The sequence below is a fragment of the Cygnus atratus genome, chromosome 10 (assembly GCF_013377495.2).
Source record: "Cygnus atratus isolate AKBS03 ecotype Queensland, Australia chromosome 10, CAtr_DNAZoo_HiC_assembly, whole genome shotgun sequence".
In the NCBI taxonomy this organism is placed as follows: domain Eukaryota; kingdom Metazoa; phylum Chordata; class Aves; order Anseriformes; family Anatidae; genus Cygnus; species Cygnus atratus.
In genome coordinates this window covers 20,543,107-20,564,972 of record NC_066371.1, presented here as the reverse complement: position 1 = coordinate 20,564,972, position 21,866 = coordinate 20,543,107, and the positions used below count along the sequence as shown (strand labels likewise).

The 21,866-nt window shown below is 37.3% G+C and overlaps 1 protein-coding gene across 1 annotated transcript in view; it reads left to right on the top strand.

Moving 5' to 3' along the window:
- Positions 1–21,464, top strand: part of DCP1A (decapping mRNA 1A) — a 41,120-nt gene extending 19,656 nt beyond the window's left edge. Inside the window, exons 5-10 of the mRNA XM_035558348.2 lie at positions 2,998–3,136; positions 7,133–7,252; positions 12,230–12,994; positions 15,257–15,322; positions 16,044–16,262; positions 17,535–21,464. Of these exons, the coding sequence (XP_035414241.1) occupies positions 2,998–3,136; positions 7,133–7,252; positions 12,230–12,994; positions 15,257–15,322; positions 16,044–16,262; positions 17,535–17,615 (1,390 nt within the window). The 3' untranslated portion in view covers positions 17,616–21,464. The remainder of the gene's footprint in view (positions 1–2,997; positions 3,137–7,132; positions 7,253–12,229; positions 12,995–15,256; positions 15,323–16,043; positions 16,263–17,534) is intronic.
- Positions 21,465–21,866: the final 402 nt, after the last annotated feature.

Sequence of the window (21,866 nt, the reverse complement as noted above, 5' to 3'; positions counted from 1 at the left end):
TGCGAAACAGCACAAAGCTCCCTGCAAATTCCTTTCCCACGCCCTTTAATTAAAAAATAATAATCCTTTTTAGAGAATGAGTTTCGTCACGTGGTTGTGGGCCCCACCAGGCTTAGTTCAGTGGATTTTCCAATAATTGTTTATCTTTGAGTATCAGTTTTGTTTCATGTTTTTTGTTGTTAGCAGCAGAAACTTGGATTGTGCCTGTTGGTGCCCTTTTACTTAGGTGGGGTGTCCTGTATCGCTTACAGGAAAGAGGACTGCATTTAGAGTACCTCATAGCTTCAAAAACATAACCATAAAAGGTTTCAAGGAGATTTGCATTCTCTTTCCTGCTGTTTGAGTTGACCTTATTGTGCCAGATTGAGTTAACAAGATTGCAGGCCATCCATTTATATTTTGGTGGCTTATCTTTCGAAAGAAAATTACTCTTCATAGGCTTTGTAATCACACAACTTCACTTCTCACATTCTCTCTCTGTCTGTCTCTCTCCCCACCCCTTCTCTGCTCTTCTGTGAGGTTGTGCCAGGTATATTTTCAATGCTATAACTGCAGATATTCTTGAGCAAACTGTCACAGCCACTTCTGTGTCCCTGAAGGAATGTGTGCCTCTTCCACTATCTGATATAATGGAAAGAAACAGCAGGCCTTGCTTAAAGAAGATTTAATCCTGATTGCATACAGAGCATGCTTGGTTTACAGATTTGCATTAGTGGAAGTTTTTTTCTTTTGACTTTTTACCCCAGGAAAAGGCATTGGATTTATAGAACTTTTTCTTTTAAAAATGAAATCTAGAATTTTCTGGAATGAAAAAGACTATACAAGTGTTCAAACTGCTAACTTGAGGAGGAATAAATTTGGGTCAAGTTAAAATACTTGTTTGTGAAGCATAAGCTTCCTAGAAGTAGTAGGACATTAACCAGTTGGTTTTTTTTCAAGGTTTGCCAGAACATAAGTCTTTGGGAGACTTTATTGTGTTCTGATGTGTACATTGTATTTTTCTTATTTTGAAGTTTGTTTATCGGCTTGTTCTACCCTATTTTAACTGTCAGACCTCAGCTGGGCTCTGAAACAGCCTCTGGCTTCTAGATTTTTGCCTTTATCTGGGGCAGTTTGGAAGGGGTGCTGTTTCGCATTTACACTGCTGCCATCATCTGAATGTAACCTGCATAAGACAGGAAATGGAGGAAGAGCCATTAGACACTTATCTACGTGAGATAATTTCATTTTCATTCTTTAACAAAAAGTAAACTATTACAAAGGTAGCATACCCCTGATAATGTGCAGAAGAAAATAATTGAGATGTTTTGTGGAAATATTTCTGAAGCACTTCTGTCAAATGGATTTACTCATTGAAAATACTTTGCTATGAGACCATTAGAACTATTTCTAATGGAAAGATATTTTGTTGAAATCTTCTGGGCCTGTTATTAATGAACAGAAAGAGGGCTGGGAGACTCAAGCCGTCCCTTCGCCTACAAGGCAGCACGTGCATGACTTCAGCTGCCCAGAAATTGCCCTTTAGCCAAAGTATTTATGTTTCCTGATGCAGCCATGCTGACAAACAAAAAAAACAAACAAACAAACAAAAAAAAAAAGCAAAGTCTTCTGGTTCTTTCATCTTGCCTTTTCTCATCCCTAGTTTTGGATTTGAGTGTAGACAAGTCCCAAGTCAGGGCTGTATGACCATGGGGGGTGCTAGAACAAAATGTTCTCTCATGGTGTCACCATAGAAACATTTGTACAGTATTGAGCTGCTTCACCCAAAGCAGCACATGCTGCAGTTCTTAGAAACTGTCTGACAGTAGATTGGCCTCCAGATCCTGAGTTACGTTCGCAGGTGAGTGCTTGCCTGCAAACAGAGAGGAAGCTGTGTAATATTCAAAGAATAATGAGAAGCTGTTTCAATAAGCAGCTTGTATAATTAAAAGTTTTGAAACTCATTTTCCTGGGCAATGCTATACTGTTAAAAGCCATCTTTTCTTTTTTTAAAAAAATGCAGAGTCTAATCTTTCTTCAAATAAACACAGCTGAGCTCTAGTGAAGTAAAGGGTCTTGGCAGCTAGGAAAATGGGAGGCATCTTCTAACGCTTGCTCTATTTTTTTCCTCAGGAATGATAACATAGAGGTACATAGATATATCTATTTACTCAACAGTCTAAAATCTAGATTTATTCCTGAGTCCTAAATGACCAGAAGAAACTGGAGGCTGGATGATTGACGCTTTCTGTGATTGCTCTGATGGCACCTCGGCTCCCCCATCAGCTCCACAGCATGAGAGTTTTCAAGTGACGTGCCAGCTCTAGAGCTCTGTCCTGCTTACAGTGCTTGTTTTTTCTTAACATATTTGATTCATGCAGGCTTAAAAAAGAGAGGATTACAGGCTGGTGTGTGTTTATTTCAAGAGAATAAGCTTTAGCGCATTGCACAGCCATGTACATCTTGTGAACTGTATATGGATTAGGAGTAGAAATGTATGCTGCCTTTACTCCTTTTGTTTTCTAATGGTAGGCCTCGTCCTAAATAAGAACTGGTTTGTATTTGATTTAGTTGAACAACATGGCTTGATTTTGGCTAAATATGGAAAAACTGCATGTTATGTACTAAACAATAAAAAAATATACAGTTTACTCAGTCTGTGGTATAGTACGCGTGCTGCTTATACAACATGTGTTTGGATGTCCGCATGGTTTATTGTAAGAAATGTCTAAATGTGACAGTTTTACAGAAGTAGGGTTTACTGCAGGCAAATTTTGAGATATAGACCAGTGCTGTCTGGATTAGAGGTAAATCATACAGATCATTTGACAATTTGACTTGTATAAACCTTGTAGCAAATTAAAACTTGTATAGCTTTGGTCAGCTCAGTGTTAGGTTTTCATTCAAGCAGAACAAAACATGTTTATATGCTCAGAGAATGTTTTTCTTTCCTGCTTTTTGCAAGATGTTCATGCCAGATAAAAATTGTGAAAAAACATTTCTCTTTTCCTGTTGCAGAGTGGTAGAACAAGAAGCTCAGAGATCACAGCAAGTTTCCCAGGACAGAAAAAGTCCCAGCAGAACGAACGGCTGCAGTGAAAACAGGCCTATTGACATCCTGGAAATGCTTAGTAAAGCTAAGGATGAATATGAACGAGTAAGGAAACGTCTTAATTTTCTTCTGCTATGAATGAATAAAAACACTGCTTCCCCTTCTCAGTGAGGTGGTCAGGGCATCTTAGGAGTCTGCTGAAATGGCATGCCTTGTGGCTTCTGAGAGCAGTGGTAGAGAAGGATTCTCGTGTGCTCCACAGGACAATTGAGTATACTCTAACCCAAAATCACAAAGCAGCGCGCCTAATCCATAATTCAGCGGGCCTGAAATTTTATATGTTTGAATTGCTGCCTCCTGAGGGGAAAAAAGTAGAGTTTTAAAAATGGGTACCTAGAAATGCAAACACAATAAATACTGTGTTCTAAAACAGGTGCATGGGCTGCTTAATCTCAGTATTCATCCATTGTCCTATTTTGTGAGATCATTAGCAAAGGAAAGATGAACAGAATGTAACACTGCAGAAGAATAGATGACAATGTCTGTTTCTGTGATTCTGAAGTTCCACTTCCGTAAACATTTCTTATAGTAGCTAACACTTCAGGTTTTCTTTTTTTTTCCACTGTACTGAAAATCACTGGAGGAGGTCGGCTGTGATTCATGGCATAATCAACAGCATTCACTGGGTTGCATACCAAAATGCTTTGGCATCTTAAATAATATAACGAAAGCCCTGAAGGTGCGAACTGTCCCATGTCTGTGATAAAAGCACAGATGTACAGTGACTTATGGGGGGCAGGTTGTGTAGGGAAAAAATTTTTAAAAGTGTGGAGTTTGCCTGTTGGATAAGTTCATAAGCTTTATTTCCATAATTTTTAGCTTGGTAGGCAACTCTGCCAAACTGTTCATTTTTTTCATTCTTAAGAAAGCCTATATGGTAAGTAGTTTTTAACATAACTGTGTTTTGTTTAAAAAGAAGGCATTCTCTGCCATTGTTCAACAGTCTTGTTTTCAGAATGCTGCCTTGTTCCTTCCCTCAAGTACACTGTAGCAGGAAAAAGTCCCATGTTAATTCTGTGATCCAACTTGAAAATGGAGCTTGATAGACCAATTCTACAACAGTTTCTACTGCTGTGAAGAAAATTTTGTCTCTAGGAATAACAAAAATTGTACCCAACAGTGTCAGCCTTCAGTTAGTCTCAAAAAAAAAAAAAACCCAAAGCCGTGGTGTTAGGGTAGAGATTTAGTCATTCAGTACATGTAAACCCAGTGAAGCATATTTTTAATTGCTGTAGATGAGCATATAACATTTTCCTTCTGTTCCCTGGTGTAGTACTCAATCCTGTCTGTTGTGTGTCTGTTCTTTTAATAAGTTGATACCGGAATGGTGAGTCTGGTGTCTTTTGCCAGGACTAAATTCATAAGTTTATGTGATGAAGGAAAGTATTAGATCTCTTGGGAAGGCATTACTTTATATAGTCCTGAGAACCAAATTCATACATGGAAGACAAATGTAAGGGAAGTCTGTGGGAGATCCAAAAAAAAAAAAAGGCAACAAAGATTCTTTGTGAGTGCAATAACACAAGAACATACAATAGTAATGTGTAGCTATAATATTGCAGAGATATGGTATGGTTTGCAGCTGTACTGGTGGGAGAAGGGTTAGCACATCGCTAGAGTGCTTCATTTCTTCTTGAACTTCTGTAGTGGGACACTGGAGTTCCTTGGAATAATTGTGTTTTGAGTCTTTGTAGGATTCTAGGTTGCTACCATGTGGGATGAGGAGGAAGGAATGAACACGTGGACTAAGCTATGTATGAGCCTCCTTATCTTGTCACTTTCTGACATACAGGACAGGTGAACGTGACAGACCATACGATATATTTGACCCAGGCTATATTCTAGTTTCTGAAAATCAGTAATGTATTTTCAGAATGTTTTAATATAGGTACAAATAAAAGCTAATTCTCAGCACATTAATCCCGTTTGAGGAGAATGTGTCTTTGTATGAAGGCCAACATTGTGAAAGTGGCAGCTTTTGTGAGAGCACAGAAGGAAGCATCGAAAGCTGAATGACTCATCTTTCCATGTTATATCAATTGATACAGATCTGGAGAAATGGAAGGCTTGAAAAAACAAAAAGAAAAAACAGAAATTGTTCTGGTAGTGGCCTGTTAGGGTGTAATGAAGTCTTTCTCCTTTGTTCTTGCAATATTCCAGATTCTCCTCTCTGAATTTCGAGGTCTATGTGTGAGAGTAACGAAAACCTTTTGCTAGAAACAAAGTTCAGAAGTGTCATGATTGCAGCTCTGTAGACAAGTAAAATACTGATAAATGGGCTGTGGCAGCTGTCATATAGTGTGGAAATACATGGGGCATGGACTAGGCTACAGTAAAGATACTACATAAATTAGCTTTTTTGCATCGCAATCTTGATTTTGCTTCTTGATGCTTTTAGACCTATGTAACTAGAGACATTATTTCATTTTGTGTGCGTGTAGATGAGCAGTAAACTGAATCTACCCAACTTAATCCCATAGGCTGCTGTGAGTGTAGTTTTGTAGAAGTTGCTCAATAAACAGAAATGAGCAATGCTAGTCGTGATTCAGGCAAACTTCCTGCAGGATGTTCTGTTAGCCACCTCAGCTTTAGCAACAAACCTCAGGCACATCGATTTTGGAACTCCTCGTGGCCAGCACACATCAAAGCTAATATGATTAGGTAACCAACTTGGATGGTGGCTTCTTGAGAGACCTTTCTCGTCTTATTTTTTTTTCTTATTATTTTATGGTGTTCAGTAATTATGCATGAATTTGTATTTAGGAGCAGAAAGTACTTATCTGCCTGGTACATTCCAGATGGATCATACAGTAATCCTTGTGTGCAGCCCACATGAGATTGGCAGAGTGTCAGCATGAGAAGGGGGCAGAGAGAGTGAAAAAGAGATTTATGAAAGTCTGAGTGATTTAATCTAGGGTTCCAAATCAGCTTAATTGTTCAAGTACTCGCTCCATCAAGTCCATATGTGAAAATGAATGAATTGAGATATTTTTTTAATGAAGTGAATGGATGTTTTTTATGGTGTTTGTGTGTGTGTTTCAGTCTGAGAATGGAAAACGTAGCAGCTTATCCTCTAGTGAAAAGGAAAAACTAGGCTTTGTTTGATTTTGTAGCTGCAAGGCAGTCAACCATTTCAGGCCCAAAGAGTTTTAACCTTTTGAATTAGTGGCTAAAATACAGAAAGGCAGACATTGTTTCTCTCCCCTCTGTCCCCTAAATCACAGCATATAGTCCTAATGTTGTTTATATCACTTGCAATTTGAAATTTAAAACAAAGCAATAATAAAGCTGAGATTGTTTCTAGCTTACTGCTACAGTGTTTCTCATATTTTGTAGTTGTCAGGTAAGTGATGAGAGATTGTCTGATGTGCTGATGTTCAGCTGTATCATAAACATAGTTTATCTATTTAAAGCTAGACTGGTTCTACAGTTTTTTCACCAGTGCTTTAAATTTTAATACAGTTGTTATTTTTGTAAATGTATATATTTAGTAAAGAAGGAAGTCAACTCAATCCATAAACGCATGGCCTATTACTACAGCTTTCTTGGCTAGTTTGCCTTATTCACAGAAAACCCAATTAATGCCTTGTGAAAGTACATGCACGTGGTTATTTAAATCTGGTGGAAATAAGTCAGTGACAAGCTCTTCTTCCAGTCACTTCAGAAGGATTTCTGAGAGGACTTTTTTCTAAGTTGTTTCTAGCATGCTAAGTTGTTTCTAGCAGAATTCTTAATTTAATGGCCTCGTTAGCAGCTAATACAGGATGTGAAAAGTCTACCTTTATTTATTTATCAGTGGAAAAAATTATAAAGCCAGTTGTCTTCTTTTGATAATACAGAATAAAACCATTGTGAACACTTACCAGATAGTGTATTACTTGGTATATTTTTTCCTGAAACTTGTGAATTTTACAGTGTCTGACAGAAAATTACTACCCTGTACATCCTCTGGATTTCAGCCCAAGTGCTACCTAAGCAGAATTATAGTAGTGGCTGAGCTCCTGTGTGTGTGTAACTTTTTTACTTTTTTTTTCCCCCCAGAATCAGATCAGTGACTTAAGTATTATATCAAGTTCTGGAATGCAACAAAATGCAAATCTCCTGAAGTCAGAAAGCACAGAGACTTCAGAGCAAAAACCTTCAATACAAGTGCAAGATCAGGTAAGTGTCATCCAAATCTAAATAGTGTGTTACTTCTTCATTTAGCACTTTGTTTTGGTACCAAAACATTATTTTCTTGGAATGCCTGCAGTATCATCTTGCTGAATGTATTATGCTTCATTGTGAAAATAAATTTGTAAGTTTAACTGCAGTTTAGAATTGGTTTTATTATCTACTCTCATTTCTCTTGACTATGCTTGTCTAAGATCAGCTGGTATGTTTCCTGTTGCCCACACCCCCCTCAGATAAACTAATGGGTCTGAAGACTCTAAAGAGCCTAAATTCTGGTTTTTGACTTAATGTTTAAATATGAGGCTGTGTCCACACTCCTGTCAATATAGAAGTGTGTTTAAATGGGCTAACTCAGATTCTGTAAGAAGTCAGTCCATGATAGTATAGAGACACCGGTGCAGGATGACTTCTGAGTAAGGGAGCAAATAAAAATTACCTCTGTCAAATTGACAGAATGAATATGGCATCTGTTCACTGTACGCTGTGTTGCAGTCTTTCAAACAGCAACTGAAGCACTGTCTTCCTGTGTCTGAGACATTTACTTAGTTTGTCGGTGCTGCCTTTAAAGCTGTAGCTACAGTCCTACTAAATGAAATCATCAGTCAGTTGCTAGAGAAGAAATGGAAAGTACTTCAGTCATGGAGCACTAAATACTCTTTGGAGTTATTGAATGTGTGCATACCTGTCTTCTCTCATACTTCTGTAGCTTGCGTTTAACCTTTTTTGCTTGTATGATCAAATTCAACTTGCCTGATTAATATACATCATGGGAGAAGTGTTCTTGTGTTGCTTTTCGGTTTTGTTTAGACTTTTTTGACAGTGTATTCCTTCCTCTGCGTTAAGCAATACCTTCCAAAATTGTTTCAGTGATGTCAGTGAGGGATGTTGCTCAAATTTATGGTAATTCTAGTGCACATACAGTGCTTAGACGTCTGTCAGATAATTATTAGATACATGTTCAATTCTCATGTATCCAGATATCTACAAATTCTAAAGCCTGATATTACTTCTGTAATTAAAGATTAAACTACAGTAAAAACGCTAGCGAAAATAACTTATGCTTCATGTAAATGTTGTTGATGAACCATAGGAAACTTGTTATAAAAACAATTAGTGTCATCACTGGAGTGGTTGGAACATAGGTAGCGATAGTTCAGTAATTGGCTCCATTTTCTAGGAAGCGTTTATGCACGAGGGACGTGTAGCTTCTTACAGTGCTTCTTGGAGGTTCGTTTTTAAAAAATGCTAATAATTTTTGCAACAACTAAATGCTCTAACACGAGTAACTTGTGCCTGCTTACAGTGCCACCCAGTGGGGACAGAAAGGTCAGTGGTGGTCCTCTCCAGAAAATGTCCCACGGAGGTGATCTGGCAGCGCCTGCCTCCAGCTCCTTGTAGCTTATTGTTGTGTTTTGGATGCAATAAAGCACTGCCTCTGGAAAATGCCCTAGGAAAATGCGGGCAATGCTGCATTTAGTAATTGTAAACAACATACTTACTTTGTAGTAAAAATAAATAATGTCTAGTACAGGTTAGGGCTACGGTATGAGTAGCAGAAATCTGTTTAAGGGGCTGGAGTAATAACAATCAATGGGTTAAAACGGGGTGAGGGGAAACTTGCTGGGATTATTGGCTGTCACTGCATCTTCTGCCCTCTCAGCAGCACCTCTGGTTTTGGACCAGCACAAGTGATAGACTGACCCCTGGCAGCCAGTTGTGCTTGCTGCATGCTTGATCTTGAGGCCTGGCAACAGGGTTGTGTCTTGCTTTTAAAAGAAGAAATTTTCTTTTCGGCTGCTGTGTGGAGACTGTGCGTGCGTGATCAGCTGAAGTGGCCAGCCTGACAGTGCATGAGCTTGCAGAGCAGTGGAAACTAGCTAAGGAAAAATTCTAATTTCAAAGTTTTTCTTGAAAAAAGATCTATAAATTCTAATGTTTAAATTTCTAAAAATTCTAAGATTGTAATACATTGCTTTAAAGTAACTCAAGGGAAACTACAGTTTTATAGAGCAGGCGAAGTGGCACGTTCTAGTGTCTCTTCTGTTGAGCTATTTAAAATAATTGCTGTGGAGATACAGGAAAAAGTTGGGTTATCTAAGTGATAATTTACTTCTGTAAAGCTAGCTGGGTTCAAATACAGCACCAAGATGTTTGTTCATAATTTCATTTTTAATAATGTGGACTACCAGAAGAGAACTGGAAAAAATGCTATTTGAACTGTAAGAATACATTTTTCATCTAATTAAAACAGATAACTATTGAAATTAAAAACTAGTATATATTCGATAATTACTGTGAGATCCTGAAACCCTTCCAAAATGTCACAGTTGTATGTTGATGGACTACCTTCACTTCATGCTAAAGACATCACAGATTTGGGAATAAAAAATAAATGTCAATTCTGTGATATTCTGAAGTTCAAGTTCTGTATCCTGGCAGTTCAAAAAGAAAACTAGCTGTATAATGAAATATATTTTTGTGTTGGTGATGAGCAAAACTGAACTAGAACAGCGAAATGTCATGTGCCAGCTATGACTGCTAATTCCCATGCCTCGATATATCTGAAATAATTCCTGGAGAAACCCTTTGGGCAGCACTCCATTCCTGTCAAGTAAATGGATTGTGTTGCCTTTTTTTCCAACCCCGTGCGGAGAAGGGTGTCCATAACACAGTGAGTTGCTGACATGCTCAAAATACACCTCAGTCAGAGATGAGTCAAGCACAAGATGTGTTGTATCCCTCAGGTTGGGAATGAACTTCATGTTTCAAGCTGTATGTGTCGTGTTATGTGTAAGGGGCTAATCTGACTGCAATCAGAGCACGGCAGAGATTTCTGTTCATTAGGTGAAAATTTTAATGTATTAACAAAAGAAAGCCAGTCAGTTACTCAAACTGAGGTGAAAAGCAGAGTTGAGGCAGAATAGTCATTTTCTCTTAACAGAATAATAATAATAATAATAAATCAGCAGTGGCAGCAGCACAAGTTAGTAACCTGGGCAGAAGTCAATGTGATTTCAAACTCGAGACTACCAGGCAGCTTGCATGTTACCTGTGCTGCCATTCCTTCGCTGCCCTTACCAATGTTAGTAACACTGGAACTAGCAGAGCAATGTCACGGTGCAGTAATTGTCATTGTGAAATAGTGTCTTTGTTTAGACATACACAAGGCACTGGAATTTCGCTGCAGGCCATTCACTCTTCTGAACAGAATGTCATGTTTTAGTCCAGCTGTTTTATGTAACTTCTTCCTGCACAACCTAAAAAAGCAGGAAAAAATTTAACATAAGGGTGTTAGTAGCTGTTTTTCTCACTAGAAAAATGCATTTTAAACTAATTCAGCTAAAATATCTGCTGTATAGTAGCTGGCTTGGAATAAACTGTGAGTAATTCATGGTAGAATTGGCAGGTGTATCATAAGGGATTAACTCAGACTCTCTCATTATACTGCTGAAGAAAAGGCATTATTTTCCCCTGCAAAATAGTATACAGGAGCCTGTGATTCATTAGCTGTGATCATCTTTTTTTTTTTTTAAGGCATTTTAAAAATGTTTGAGATCTGTTAAGTAATTCAAAACTGTGCTGTATTGCCTCTTCAACACCTGAAATGCAAGGAGACCTGGCCAACCCTACTTTTTTTTCCTTCAATTTGCTTTCTCATTCTGTTAATAATTATTGCTTTCCTTTGGAAGGAGAAAGTGAGAACGAGTCACTTGGGGTATTTTTATTACTGTGTGTCACCTCGATTGCCTTGTTAGGACTTCCACTATTTTTCCTGTTCTGCAAGGAATCCTGTTTTTCTACAGATTCTTCTCAAATAAGGAAAGAAGCATTTTTTCCATTTGTTAAGCCAACATCTATTTTGATAGTTAGAGGGTGACTGTTTTTCACAAGATAGCTTGTTTGGAGGGGGGGAAGACAATACTACACAAACTCCTAGTAGACAGCCATTCTTCTTTGCTAACCTTGTGTTGGTTTTTAACGTAGGGAATGCTGTTTAAATGTAGTAAGGCAAAATATTAGGAATAGAAAGTCCTTAAGATAAGATTTTTCTAGCAATGTCAGTGCTGTAGGCTAGATGTATATTTGTGTAAGAGACTAAAGGATCAATGTGTGCATGTGTACATGCTTTTCAAGGAAATTAATAAATATTTTTAGGTTTGTACAGATTCTTTTACCTATTGTGACATCCACTGCAATCTTGATGAAAATAGGAGAACTGGCTAGGCATGTACTGCTAGATCAGTTGTTTACCGTCAGGCTTCTCTTTTTATTTCCTATCCTTCAGACCATTTAATTATTTACAGTTCTATAAATTCTGCATGGCATTGGTTCAAAACATATGTTGTTCCTTGTCCCCCCTACCAAGTGTGCTGTGTAGTTAAGGCTGATCAGTGATGGCAGGCATCACCTTAACAGCAGAAACCATACCTGTCCCCCTTCTGTACTAGTAGTGCAGTCTGTCTAGAGAAGGATGTAGAGATAGAAAGTGCTGTGAAGGTGTCATCTCTACTGTAGCTGTATCCTGCCCTCGTGCCACTGCCATTACTATTGCTGTGGGTTATTTCAAGTCTTAACGTCAGGCTTGAAGAAATGTGAATGTTCTCCCCCAGCCCCAAGTACTCTAGCCAAGTGGTGGAATGTAAACACTTACGGCAGTGGAAGTTTTTAAAGATAGAGTTGGAGGTGTTTGGAATAGAAAAATAATGCAAGCTGAAGGGACGAGCGTGCAATTTTGGGGGGGGGGGGTGGAAGGAGAGTCCAGTGACAAGTGATGAATTGGCTTCAAGCTTAGCCTGAGACTGTGATTATTTAAAAAAAAATAGTGACAGAAAATTTGGTGTATTTTAAATGTATCTGACCTAGTTGTATTCATAATTTTCTTGAATTTGTAATACATCACGGTACTTCTCACAGTCTGGGTATTCCTAAATTGACTCTGTAACCTTCCTTTTCCCTTCTTTGTAGACATTTCAGTTGAGGCCAAAGCATCTGACTTTGGAAGAACTGTTTGGAACCTCTGTCCCAAAGGAACAGCCTGCACCTCCGTATCCCAATGCAGAGAGAAGGGAGAAGTTGCAGACTGACACCTCTGCCAGAGAGCAGCAAAACTTGCTCTTGCCTTTTTCCTTTGACCAGTCAACAGTAATACAGCAACCACTAGGGAAATCAGAAAGTCCAAACGTTAAAACCAGTGCCAATCCTTTGAATCAGCAGGAATGTTTAACACCTATGCTAATACCTCCAGCTTCAGTTTCCCAGCCTGATGTAAAAAGCATTTCAAGCTATTCAGTTCGTTTAAGCCCTATTCTTAATTCAGCCTCAACAATGGAAGCTGCCCCTGCTCAGAGGCTTCCTGGCCTAAAACAAAACAACAGTTTAATGCAAGTCATGCAGCAAGCTGCCAAGCAGATATCCCCACTAGTGAATCAGCCACCATCTGAAGTGAACCACGCTCCACAAAATCTAATGGCTGGCCAAAGCCAGCTTATAGCACCCTTGACATCAACAAATACGGGAACTGTCTCAAATACATCCCATACAAGCGTTGATCTTCTCCAGAAACTCAGGTTGACCCCACAGCATGACCAAATGCAGCAGCAGTCTCTCACTAAGACTTCCTTAACGCCAAACATCTCTGCCTCGGTTGGCCAGCTTGCAACACCAGAAAGCTTCAAAGAATCGCACAGTAAACCATCAACCTTGAACAACAAGATAATCCCTTCCCTGCAGGTATTCTGTGGCTTTTTATACCCATAAAGCTTTAAGCTGTTATTGGCTACAAATATTTCAAGTATTTCCATTTGAAAATGTGCTTTTATATATTTCTCTTAAAAAAAAAAAAGGACTTCTAATGTGTGTGACTGAATTGCAAACTTCAAAATCTAATTTTGGTCATTAGCATCTGCTATCAGTGACAGACTTGTCTGCAGAGGAGGAGTTTTTTCAGGCTGGTGCTGTTAGTGGATGAATGTATCCTAAGGAATTTGCCTATACTTGTGTCAGAGAAGTACTGCTAAGTCTGATCTGAGAAAGGACTGAAGGTTACGGATCAAATGGTGTTATGAGTGTTGCTACTGTGGAAATCTAGCCTGTACCTTCTCTGAAAGTATGAAATTAAGTCTCCTGTTTCAGATTATATAGCTTTGGGTGTTTCATAACACTTTGGTATTGACCACTTCTGTTGGGAATCCCTCTGAGCTACCTTGAGATTTTGTGTGTTGTTTATCAACGTGGATCATCAACTGATTTATTCTGCCTAATTGATCCTCTTGGTTTCTTTTGTCCCAGTATCACTTCTAAAGGACCTTCTAAACTTGTTTCTTGCAGGCAAATCTATTGTCTATGCCTCAATATAACCCAAAGAAATAAACTTGTTTTGAGAGACTAGGTGGAAATATTACTGCTACTCTGTAAGATTAATGCTCGTGCTTTGTGTTTTAAATTTTCTGTTGCTTAGTGTTGCATCTTAAGGACAGTGAGAATGCAAGAAAAAAAACTATCACACAAAACTACTTACAGCTATATTTGCATGAATTTTCTTTCTTTTTTTTTTTTTTTTTTTTTTTATTATCCAGTGCTTCCCACTGGGTTTTGACAAAATCTTCAGCAGTCTTGTCTGGGTCAGCTGATACTACTATTTTTTGCTGTGATAGTGGTGATGACTTACTCATAACACAGATCTAACAAACAGCTCAACTCTTCTGCCTGTAGCACCCTAAGCAGTAAATGCCCTGTATTTTTCACATGTGGATCTTCTGTCTTTAGAAGAATTATTACTTTTTTTTCTTTTTTTAAGAAATGGGTGTGCTGTCATTGTGCTGTCTTTCTAATTACCCCATTTATAACCTACTGCTGTTCTTGAAAACTTTCAAGAAGGCCGTGAGCGCTGTATACTAGGGTTATTTTACAAGCCATCACCTTGTTGAGATGTTCGGGCTGATCCATTTTGCCAAGGGAGGAGGAGGTCCGAGTACAAGAATGAGCAGCGGTCTGGATCTAGTGTTGAAGAACTGTACATTCTGAGCAGTGTCTTTCTTCCATGTACTGGTAAAACTTGGTACAGATTTGACTTGGGATTGTGATGTTAAGCATCTAGAAAAGCTGGCAAGGTGAATCCGTAACTGCTCTTACTAGATTTATTCAATGTCCGCTGTGATAGCCTTGTGAATTCTGATTCATGTGCTAGTCTTGCACCCTTTTTTCTTTGATGAGGTCCATTGTGTGTATATATTTTTGCTGGACAAAGTTCTTCATAGTCCAAATATGTTCTCTCAAACTAGCAAGACTTCTTAACTCTTGCGTAATTAGGTCTTAGCGATTTGATCTTGTCATTGTTACCACTTCAGAAAGCTCATTTGACTTTTGTCATTATAGATATAGGTTATCAGTTACCTGAGGGTGTGTTTTTTTTTTCTGTTGAGGTTTTCCAAATGGCTATAACAAGCCTTTCCAAGAATGCAAGGTGAATTTATTAAAGTACCTTATCTACATGCCTTTTTTTGTTTGTTTTCCAAGCTTTTATAATCCTATAATTTTATTATATTACAGTCTTGAAATCTGACTAAAGAGATACCTGGATGTCATTTGTAAAGATATAAAATACAGAGATCTAGTAGACAACAGCATTTCATTTCTGTAGAGGGAATTAGATAAAACTTCTAGGAAAAAACACTGAATTTAGCATCCTGTCAGTTTGCCATACTGACATACACTCTGATTAAACTCTTCATTTTGTATGCATTTGGTTCCTGTTCTATGTTTTACTAAAGTTTTTTTGAACTGTGGTAGAGTTTCTTAATAACTGTGTTGTTAAGAGTTAGCTGTAATACTGAAAGTATAAAACATGAATTCCAACTGTTACAAACTGGAGCGAACTACATCTAAAATCTGTTGGTACTTAGATTTTTGCAGCTTTGTAAAAACTCAGATAATCACCACCGGAAATTGGGCTGCGGATACTAACTTGTGATTTATTCTTTCTTTTTAAATTAGACTGTACAACAAAACAAGGAATCAGAAGTATTTCCACAGACGAAGACTTTATCTAAAACAAGTCAGGTGAGGTGAATAAACACTTCAACGCATTCAGTTTGATTTTAAAATAAAATTTAAGACATTTTAAAAGATGGTAATCACTGCCATATCATACAGTCATATTGTCCACTCTGACCATATTTAAAATGCCGTTGATGGAGCAGAAACAAGCTGTACTGAAGTGAGGAAGAGTTACAGAAGTTTAGTCAGTTGTATATTACAGTATCTCTTACTGTTGGTGCAAATGCAGAAATGAAAGTACATTTTTGGCTCTGCAGTCTTGCGTTAACACCATTGGAACTGATTTTTGTTTTTAAGTATTTATGCTATATTGTTGTGGTGTATATTAGCCTCAGTTGAGCCTTAAGCACCCAAGAGGCATAAAATGTAATCCTTGCCTTGCTGTCTTTCAGTGTTCTTGAGATACTTTGTGTTTCATGAAAAAAGATACCAGGACAGTAAAATGGCAGATAGAGGAAGAAAAGAATAACAGAACTTACCACTGTGAAACTTTGTAATAGCAGGCTGTGGTGATCTAGATACAAATTTAAAGTTCTTAGAACTGCCCTTGAGCAGGTACCCTTCATAGGCAGATACCTCCTCATTATGAATAACTATTCTGTAATACTGAACGGACCTACAGTAATAGCGTGTTTTTTTATTTTTTTGTGCTTATCTCTGTCTTTTAATAACAGCATTCGTTCCTACTGGAGGTGGTGCTCAATGACTTTCTGTTCTTTTACAGGTCACACCTCCGCAGTTTGTTACAGCCACAACTACAGTAACTCCTTCAATACTCTTGTCTCCTAGTGTTTTTCAACAGTCAGCTACAAAAGCTACTGAAGTGGAAAATAAAGCCAATTCTTCTTCACCTTTAACACTTGGAACAACAGAAATTCAGACTATACCTCCTACTGTTCTCAGTAGGTCCCAGCTTCAAGAAGCACTGATACATCTAATAAAGGTCCTGTCCTTAAAGAACTCAGTATCTGAGGGATGGGGTTCCAAGTAGAGTAGCCAGTACTGAGACTTTGGTTGTGAGATGGAAGACTTTGAAGGACAGCTCTGCTTGAGATGTCCTTTTACATCCATATGAGCTTGTGGACACCTGAGGAAAAAGTTATACATGTAGAAGCCTTTGTATGGGGGTTGGGGGCTGTTTTTACTGTCTTTGTGGGTGTTTCTGCTTTCCTTGGGAAAGCTTTCCTGTTTCCACTTACCTAGAGCTGTTCTTGTACTTTAGCCAAAGTATGTGTCTTTGAAATGGAATTTACGAAGCTCTGGTGTTGCCATCCCTAGTGACTAAAATATTCAGCTGATTTAAATCTGTAATGCTGGGAGTAGCCATAGTGAGATTCATAGGTAACCAGCAGAAGTTGCTGTGACAGCTGTACTGTGTTAACTCAGGATTCTCTTGCTCTGTACATGCTAATGCTAGGTTTTACACCCAAAACACAGGTCTAAAATAGCAAACAATATCTTCCTAGCGAAAAAGCTATGATCAAAAGGGCCACTACCAAATCCCAACATCAGCTAGATTGCCTGACTTATCTATGTTGTTTATTTTTGCACAACTTGCATATTGGTGTTTTTTATTTAAAGACTTAAACTAGCTTACTTGTAAGACTTGCAACTGAGCTCAATTGCCAGAAGTCTTATTCTCATTAGAGAGTCTCCCCCCAGTAGTCTGAATCACTGTAGTGATTTTGGAGACAAATATTCCAGCCAGCTTTCTAGTCTTCATTTTACTTATAGAGATAGCTGAACATAGGCCAAAATGGGCATACCCTGTAGCATGGGAGTACTTACAGAATGTTCCAAGCAAGATACATAAATTTTCTCCGTAGATTTTTGTAGAAAGAATACTACATCTTCAGCCTAGAGAAATGTATACCATTTGAAGGAGTAGGACTCAGGAAATCTCTCTAAATGTTGTCTATCAATTAAAAAATTTCACTTCCTGGTGATGCTTTGACAGGAATTTTTAAATCATAGAATTAATATAAATGTATGGAAAGGTTGAGTAGGAAGGGGCCTTCAAGACTGTCTGGTTCCAACCCCCTGCCATGGGCGGGGACACCACCCACCAGATCAAGTTGCCCCAGTTCCCTTGCCTTAGCCCTCAGGTAGATAGCAACATAGTAGGAATCTTTGTGCATAGCTTAAATGGAGTTAAATTATACTTTTTTTTCTGGTATCTTTTTACTAATGTTTCTGATGCTTTTTTTTCCTACAGAATGATTCCCGTTTTCTCAGCACTATTCACGAAGTCTACTTGCAAGTCCTAACCAAGAATACAGACAACATTAACCTATAATCGAAGCTAAATCTACTTAGAATATTACCACTTTAGAAACAATTATGCCTCATCTATAAAACTAGTATTTTTTTAAAAGAATATTTAGTTTTCAATGTCTTGAATTTGAACCTGTTAGGAAAGACTATTCCTTAAATACTTAAGAAAGTAATGTTCTCAGAAGCGATCTAGGTTTTCACTGTGATCATCACCAGCAAACCTTTGTTTTTATTGGGGAGGGGAGTTAAGTTGCATATGAGCTTTCATTCGCATTAACGGAACATGCAGGTGTTTGCTGTGGCTTTCATTCCTAGCTGTATTCAGTTTTCAAGGATTACAGACTCATACTCTTTAAACTATCAAATACATAGTACAGTACACTACACCACACCAGACAAAACTTGGTTGTGGAAACCTAGTTCCAGTTTTAGGGTGAGAGCAAAATGCTACGTGATTAAGTTGGCAGCTGTGGGGAAGAGAGGGATCTGGACACCAGGCCTTCAGAGCTAAATCTTTAGCAAAATGTTTAAAAATGTGATTTGCTCAATACATTAACAGTCTCTAGCTAACGCACATCAATTCATCTTTTATATATTCCATTAATTGTACTGCTTCTCCATCCCTGACATTAAACAGGTATCCAAGTGAGTAAGGCCATTTTCTCTAAAAAGGTGGAATTAGAAATATGCAAACTTCAGTGATTGTATCGTTTTTAAGCAATGGAATAGTTCTGTTGTATGTTGAAGTTATTTTGGTTTAAATGTATAGTTAAGAAACCACCACTGAAAGACCATTTTCCCATTGAGTAGTGTTTGACTGAAATAGTTTGAAATACTTGGTTTCCCTTTTAGCTTAAGGATGGACCATATCTTAGTTGGGTTTCATTCCTCAGTTGTGTTGGAACTGCGGTGTTGAAAACTATGCAGATGGGGAACAAATGCATGCTTTTCTCTTGCCCTCTCCCCAGATTGTTCATGCATACTTCATAGTCTGAAGTTTATGTAGTTAACCTGTTAGTGCTTCTTATGTGATTTCATAATTCAGTAATGTAAGAGTTTAACCTCATACTTTCCCATTTGAAGTCAGAAAAATTTCTGATTATATTTTCTTACGCTGCTGTATTGGTTAGCCCATGGCTTGTATTTATTTCTTGAAGTCATACAAAGGTAGTTAATAAGACTACAGGTCTCAACTTTTTCCAGCAATAGTAGTTTTAAAGGTTGCTTTTGCAGTAGAAAAGTTTTGGTTTATTGAGTAGAAAGATGATCTGTATTGAGTTATGATGCACTGCTTTTTCCCCCTCCCCCAAGCACTGTTGAAATTGAAGAAAAAAATTGTTTGGCTCCTTACAAAAAAACATATGTATATATATGTATCCTAAGGATTAGTACATGTTGACATAGTCAAGGCCATTTCATTTGAAACTAATTGAGCTTTAATTGTGACTTTTCACAAAGTGGTATGTTTTAGATAAATATTTACATTTTATGTATTTGATCTATTTTATTTTTTATAGTTTTTTAGTGGAAAAATATATCTTCTTTAGCACTACCTGCCTTCTGAAGAGCTCTTCTCAGCCTTTGAGTTCAATGTTTCAGTTTAAAATATATAGTATTTTGCTAAAAAAAGGGGAAGATTCAGGGAATGATGCTAATGTCATGCACATTCATGAAGAACTGTATTGGCTTTAATGGTAGCATTTGAATTCAGCAATATAGACACTGAGCCTTGTTAGGGAAAATGGGAGCTTCCTACACAAATTCTAGAGTTATGATACTGTATACGTGCATAAACAACGAGACTCAGATTAGGTCTACGGTTTCAATTTATTGTTTAGAAAAACTTTTACTAAAAGGAACAAACCAATGAGCAGTTCCCATGAACAAAAATGTATAGCCTAAACCAAATACAGAGTTGCTTTTGCAAAGATTGAGTTCATAACTCCCGGCTTTTTATGTACAACTTCCAGCTTTTTTGGAGGAAGATTTGATGAGTTTCTAAGAACAGAGATATTGGAAGCTAATGACGAATATTTGTACTGGTTGCTAAATACAGTCGTATCCAAAGATCTATAGAAACAATGGAAGGAGTTGTATTTTGAGTCCTTAAGTTGTGTACAGTTGACAAAATACTGTTTCGAGCAGCAATGCTGCTATGAGAGTTTGACTCTACTCTGTCACCTGAATATCCTTCATTTGTTTTTATTTAATGTATTAGTAGCAATATGTTTTAAATATGGTTTACTTTTGTTTCCCCCAACTTTTAAAATGAATTGGAAAGGAAACAGTGAAATCATTTGTACTACAAGCAGACTTGTTCATCTTGAACATGTCTGGTCTGGCCTGGCCTCTGTATGTATAGCAAGCAGACACTGGAACGAACGTAGGTGTCCTCTAATACACTGCAGAGTTTGTGATTTATGAGTGCCAGAGTAACAGATTTAACAGATAAATCTCTTTAAAGATAAGTTGCATTGTAATACACAAGCTTAACTACAGTGTAAAACTTGAAATTTTTTAAATGTAGACTGTGTTATTTAAAAACTTTTATTTCCTGATTTTTTTTAACTTTTTACATAAACCTAAAACTACCAGCTTGTTGACGTGCTTGATTCGTGTTAGCAGCATGTAGCTATAACTAGGGTGTAGCAAGTTACCATGGATCATCACAGCAAACTATTTTGACCATTTTCAAGTGTGCGGAGTTTTTTGATAAAACTACTGTGTTAATGGGATTATACCTATTAGTTCTGAGAATGAAAAAGTTAGTTTAGACTATACTCCCCAAATAAATTGCATTATCTAAGCATGTTTTTTTGTGGCTAATGTTAAGTCACTTTAATTTAAAAACAAACAAAAAAATAAAGCCTAATCAAAGACAGGTTTAAAACCTACAGCTGCTGAATTATTCAGGAAAATCAAAATTCTCAGTTTTGTAGTTAAACTTTATCTGCTGTTATTTACTAATGCAAAGTTTATATGAAAGGTGCCTAACATCTGTTAACTTAGAAGCAGTATATCTTTCCAAATTAAACAAGATTTGCAGAATGATTGAATAAAGTTTAAAAAATTTAAGTACTTCATTTTGATTTCTTATATATGTTTAACTCTGTATAGATACTCAATATAATATTTAAAAACTCGCTGCTGGATGTATCTCACTTTTGCTTGCATTTCTAATTGCTTCATTTTGGTATATTTCTGAAACCCATTATGCCATGTGTAGTCACTGATGTACTTTCTGAAATATTTTTGAAAGCCAACGTTAATTTGGGACTTCTTGTTTTAAAAAGTATTCTAAACAAATCACCCACCTTTTTGCCAGCTATTTCGGTTGCTTTGTACAGCGTATCTTAACAGGAGGAATGTGTGCAATATATATCACCTCAGTTTTGTCTGGCAATGTTATGGAAATGTTAAGATGCAATATCTTCCCTTCACTTCAAGTTGGAAAAATTGCAGTATCTTTAATTTGGTTGTCTATTTATATTTATCTATTATCAGTGTATGGGCATATGGTTGTTTTGTGTTTTTTAATGTACGTTATGTGCTTTTAGCAGTTTCCGAGTTTTACCACTTTGGTGGATGCACCAGTTACGTACTCATTTGCATGTTCTTTGAGCATGAAAACCATGGGGAAGGGAGGCTTCAGGACAGATTTCTGGAAACAGAACCCGAACAATTTTAAGTCAATAAATGTAGATACTGCATCATTAACATTTTTAGTATGGTATGGATTTTATAGCACCTATGTATGTTTGCAGTTACTAAGTTATTGCATAAATGTTTAAGAATGAGCATTTTTCATCCAAAATTTTGTATGTTTGCAAATATATTTTTGTAATAAAACCTCAAAACAAATGTTTCAGCACCTCCTAAAGTCTTCCAATGTTTCCTTTTGTTTCTAGAGCTAGTAGCCTGCTAGAAGGGTAAATTCAGATTTGACTTGGAGTTAGTGTTTTCCAGACAAGAAATTCAAACTTCTCGGTTTATTCTGGGGGCAAAAACAAATGGCGTTTATTTATGAAAGAGGATGTAGTATGCCTGCTTGAAGGACAGTTCAGAATAGCATCTGTCACTTGTAATAGCATCTGGCTTTCTTCTATATGGCTATAAGTGGGCTTGCATTTTGAATTTGATAAACTAATTTCCTTCCACATTAAGAAGGGCAGTTGCAGGTTCACTGTTTTGTAAGTGCAGCTGTAACTGGTTTTAGTGCTTTTCCTTACCACTTTTTTAATGTATTCCCCCTCTCATCCATCTAGACATGGCA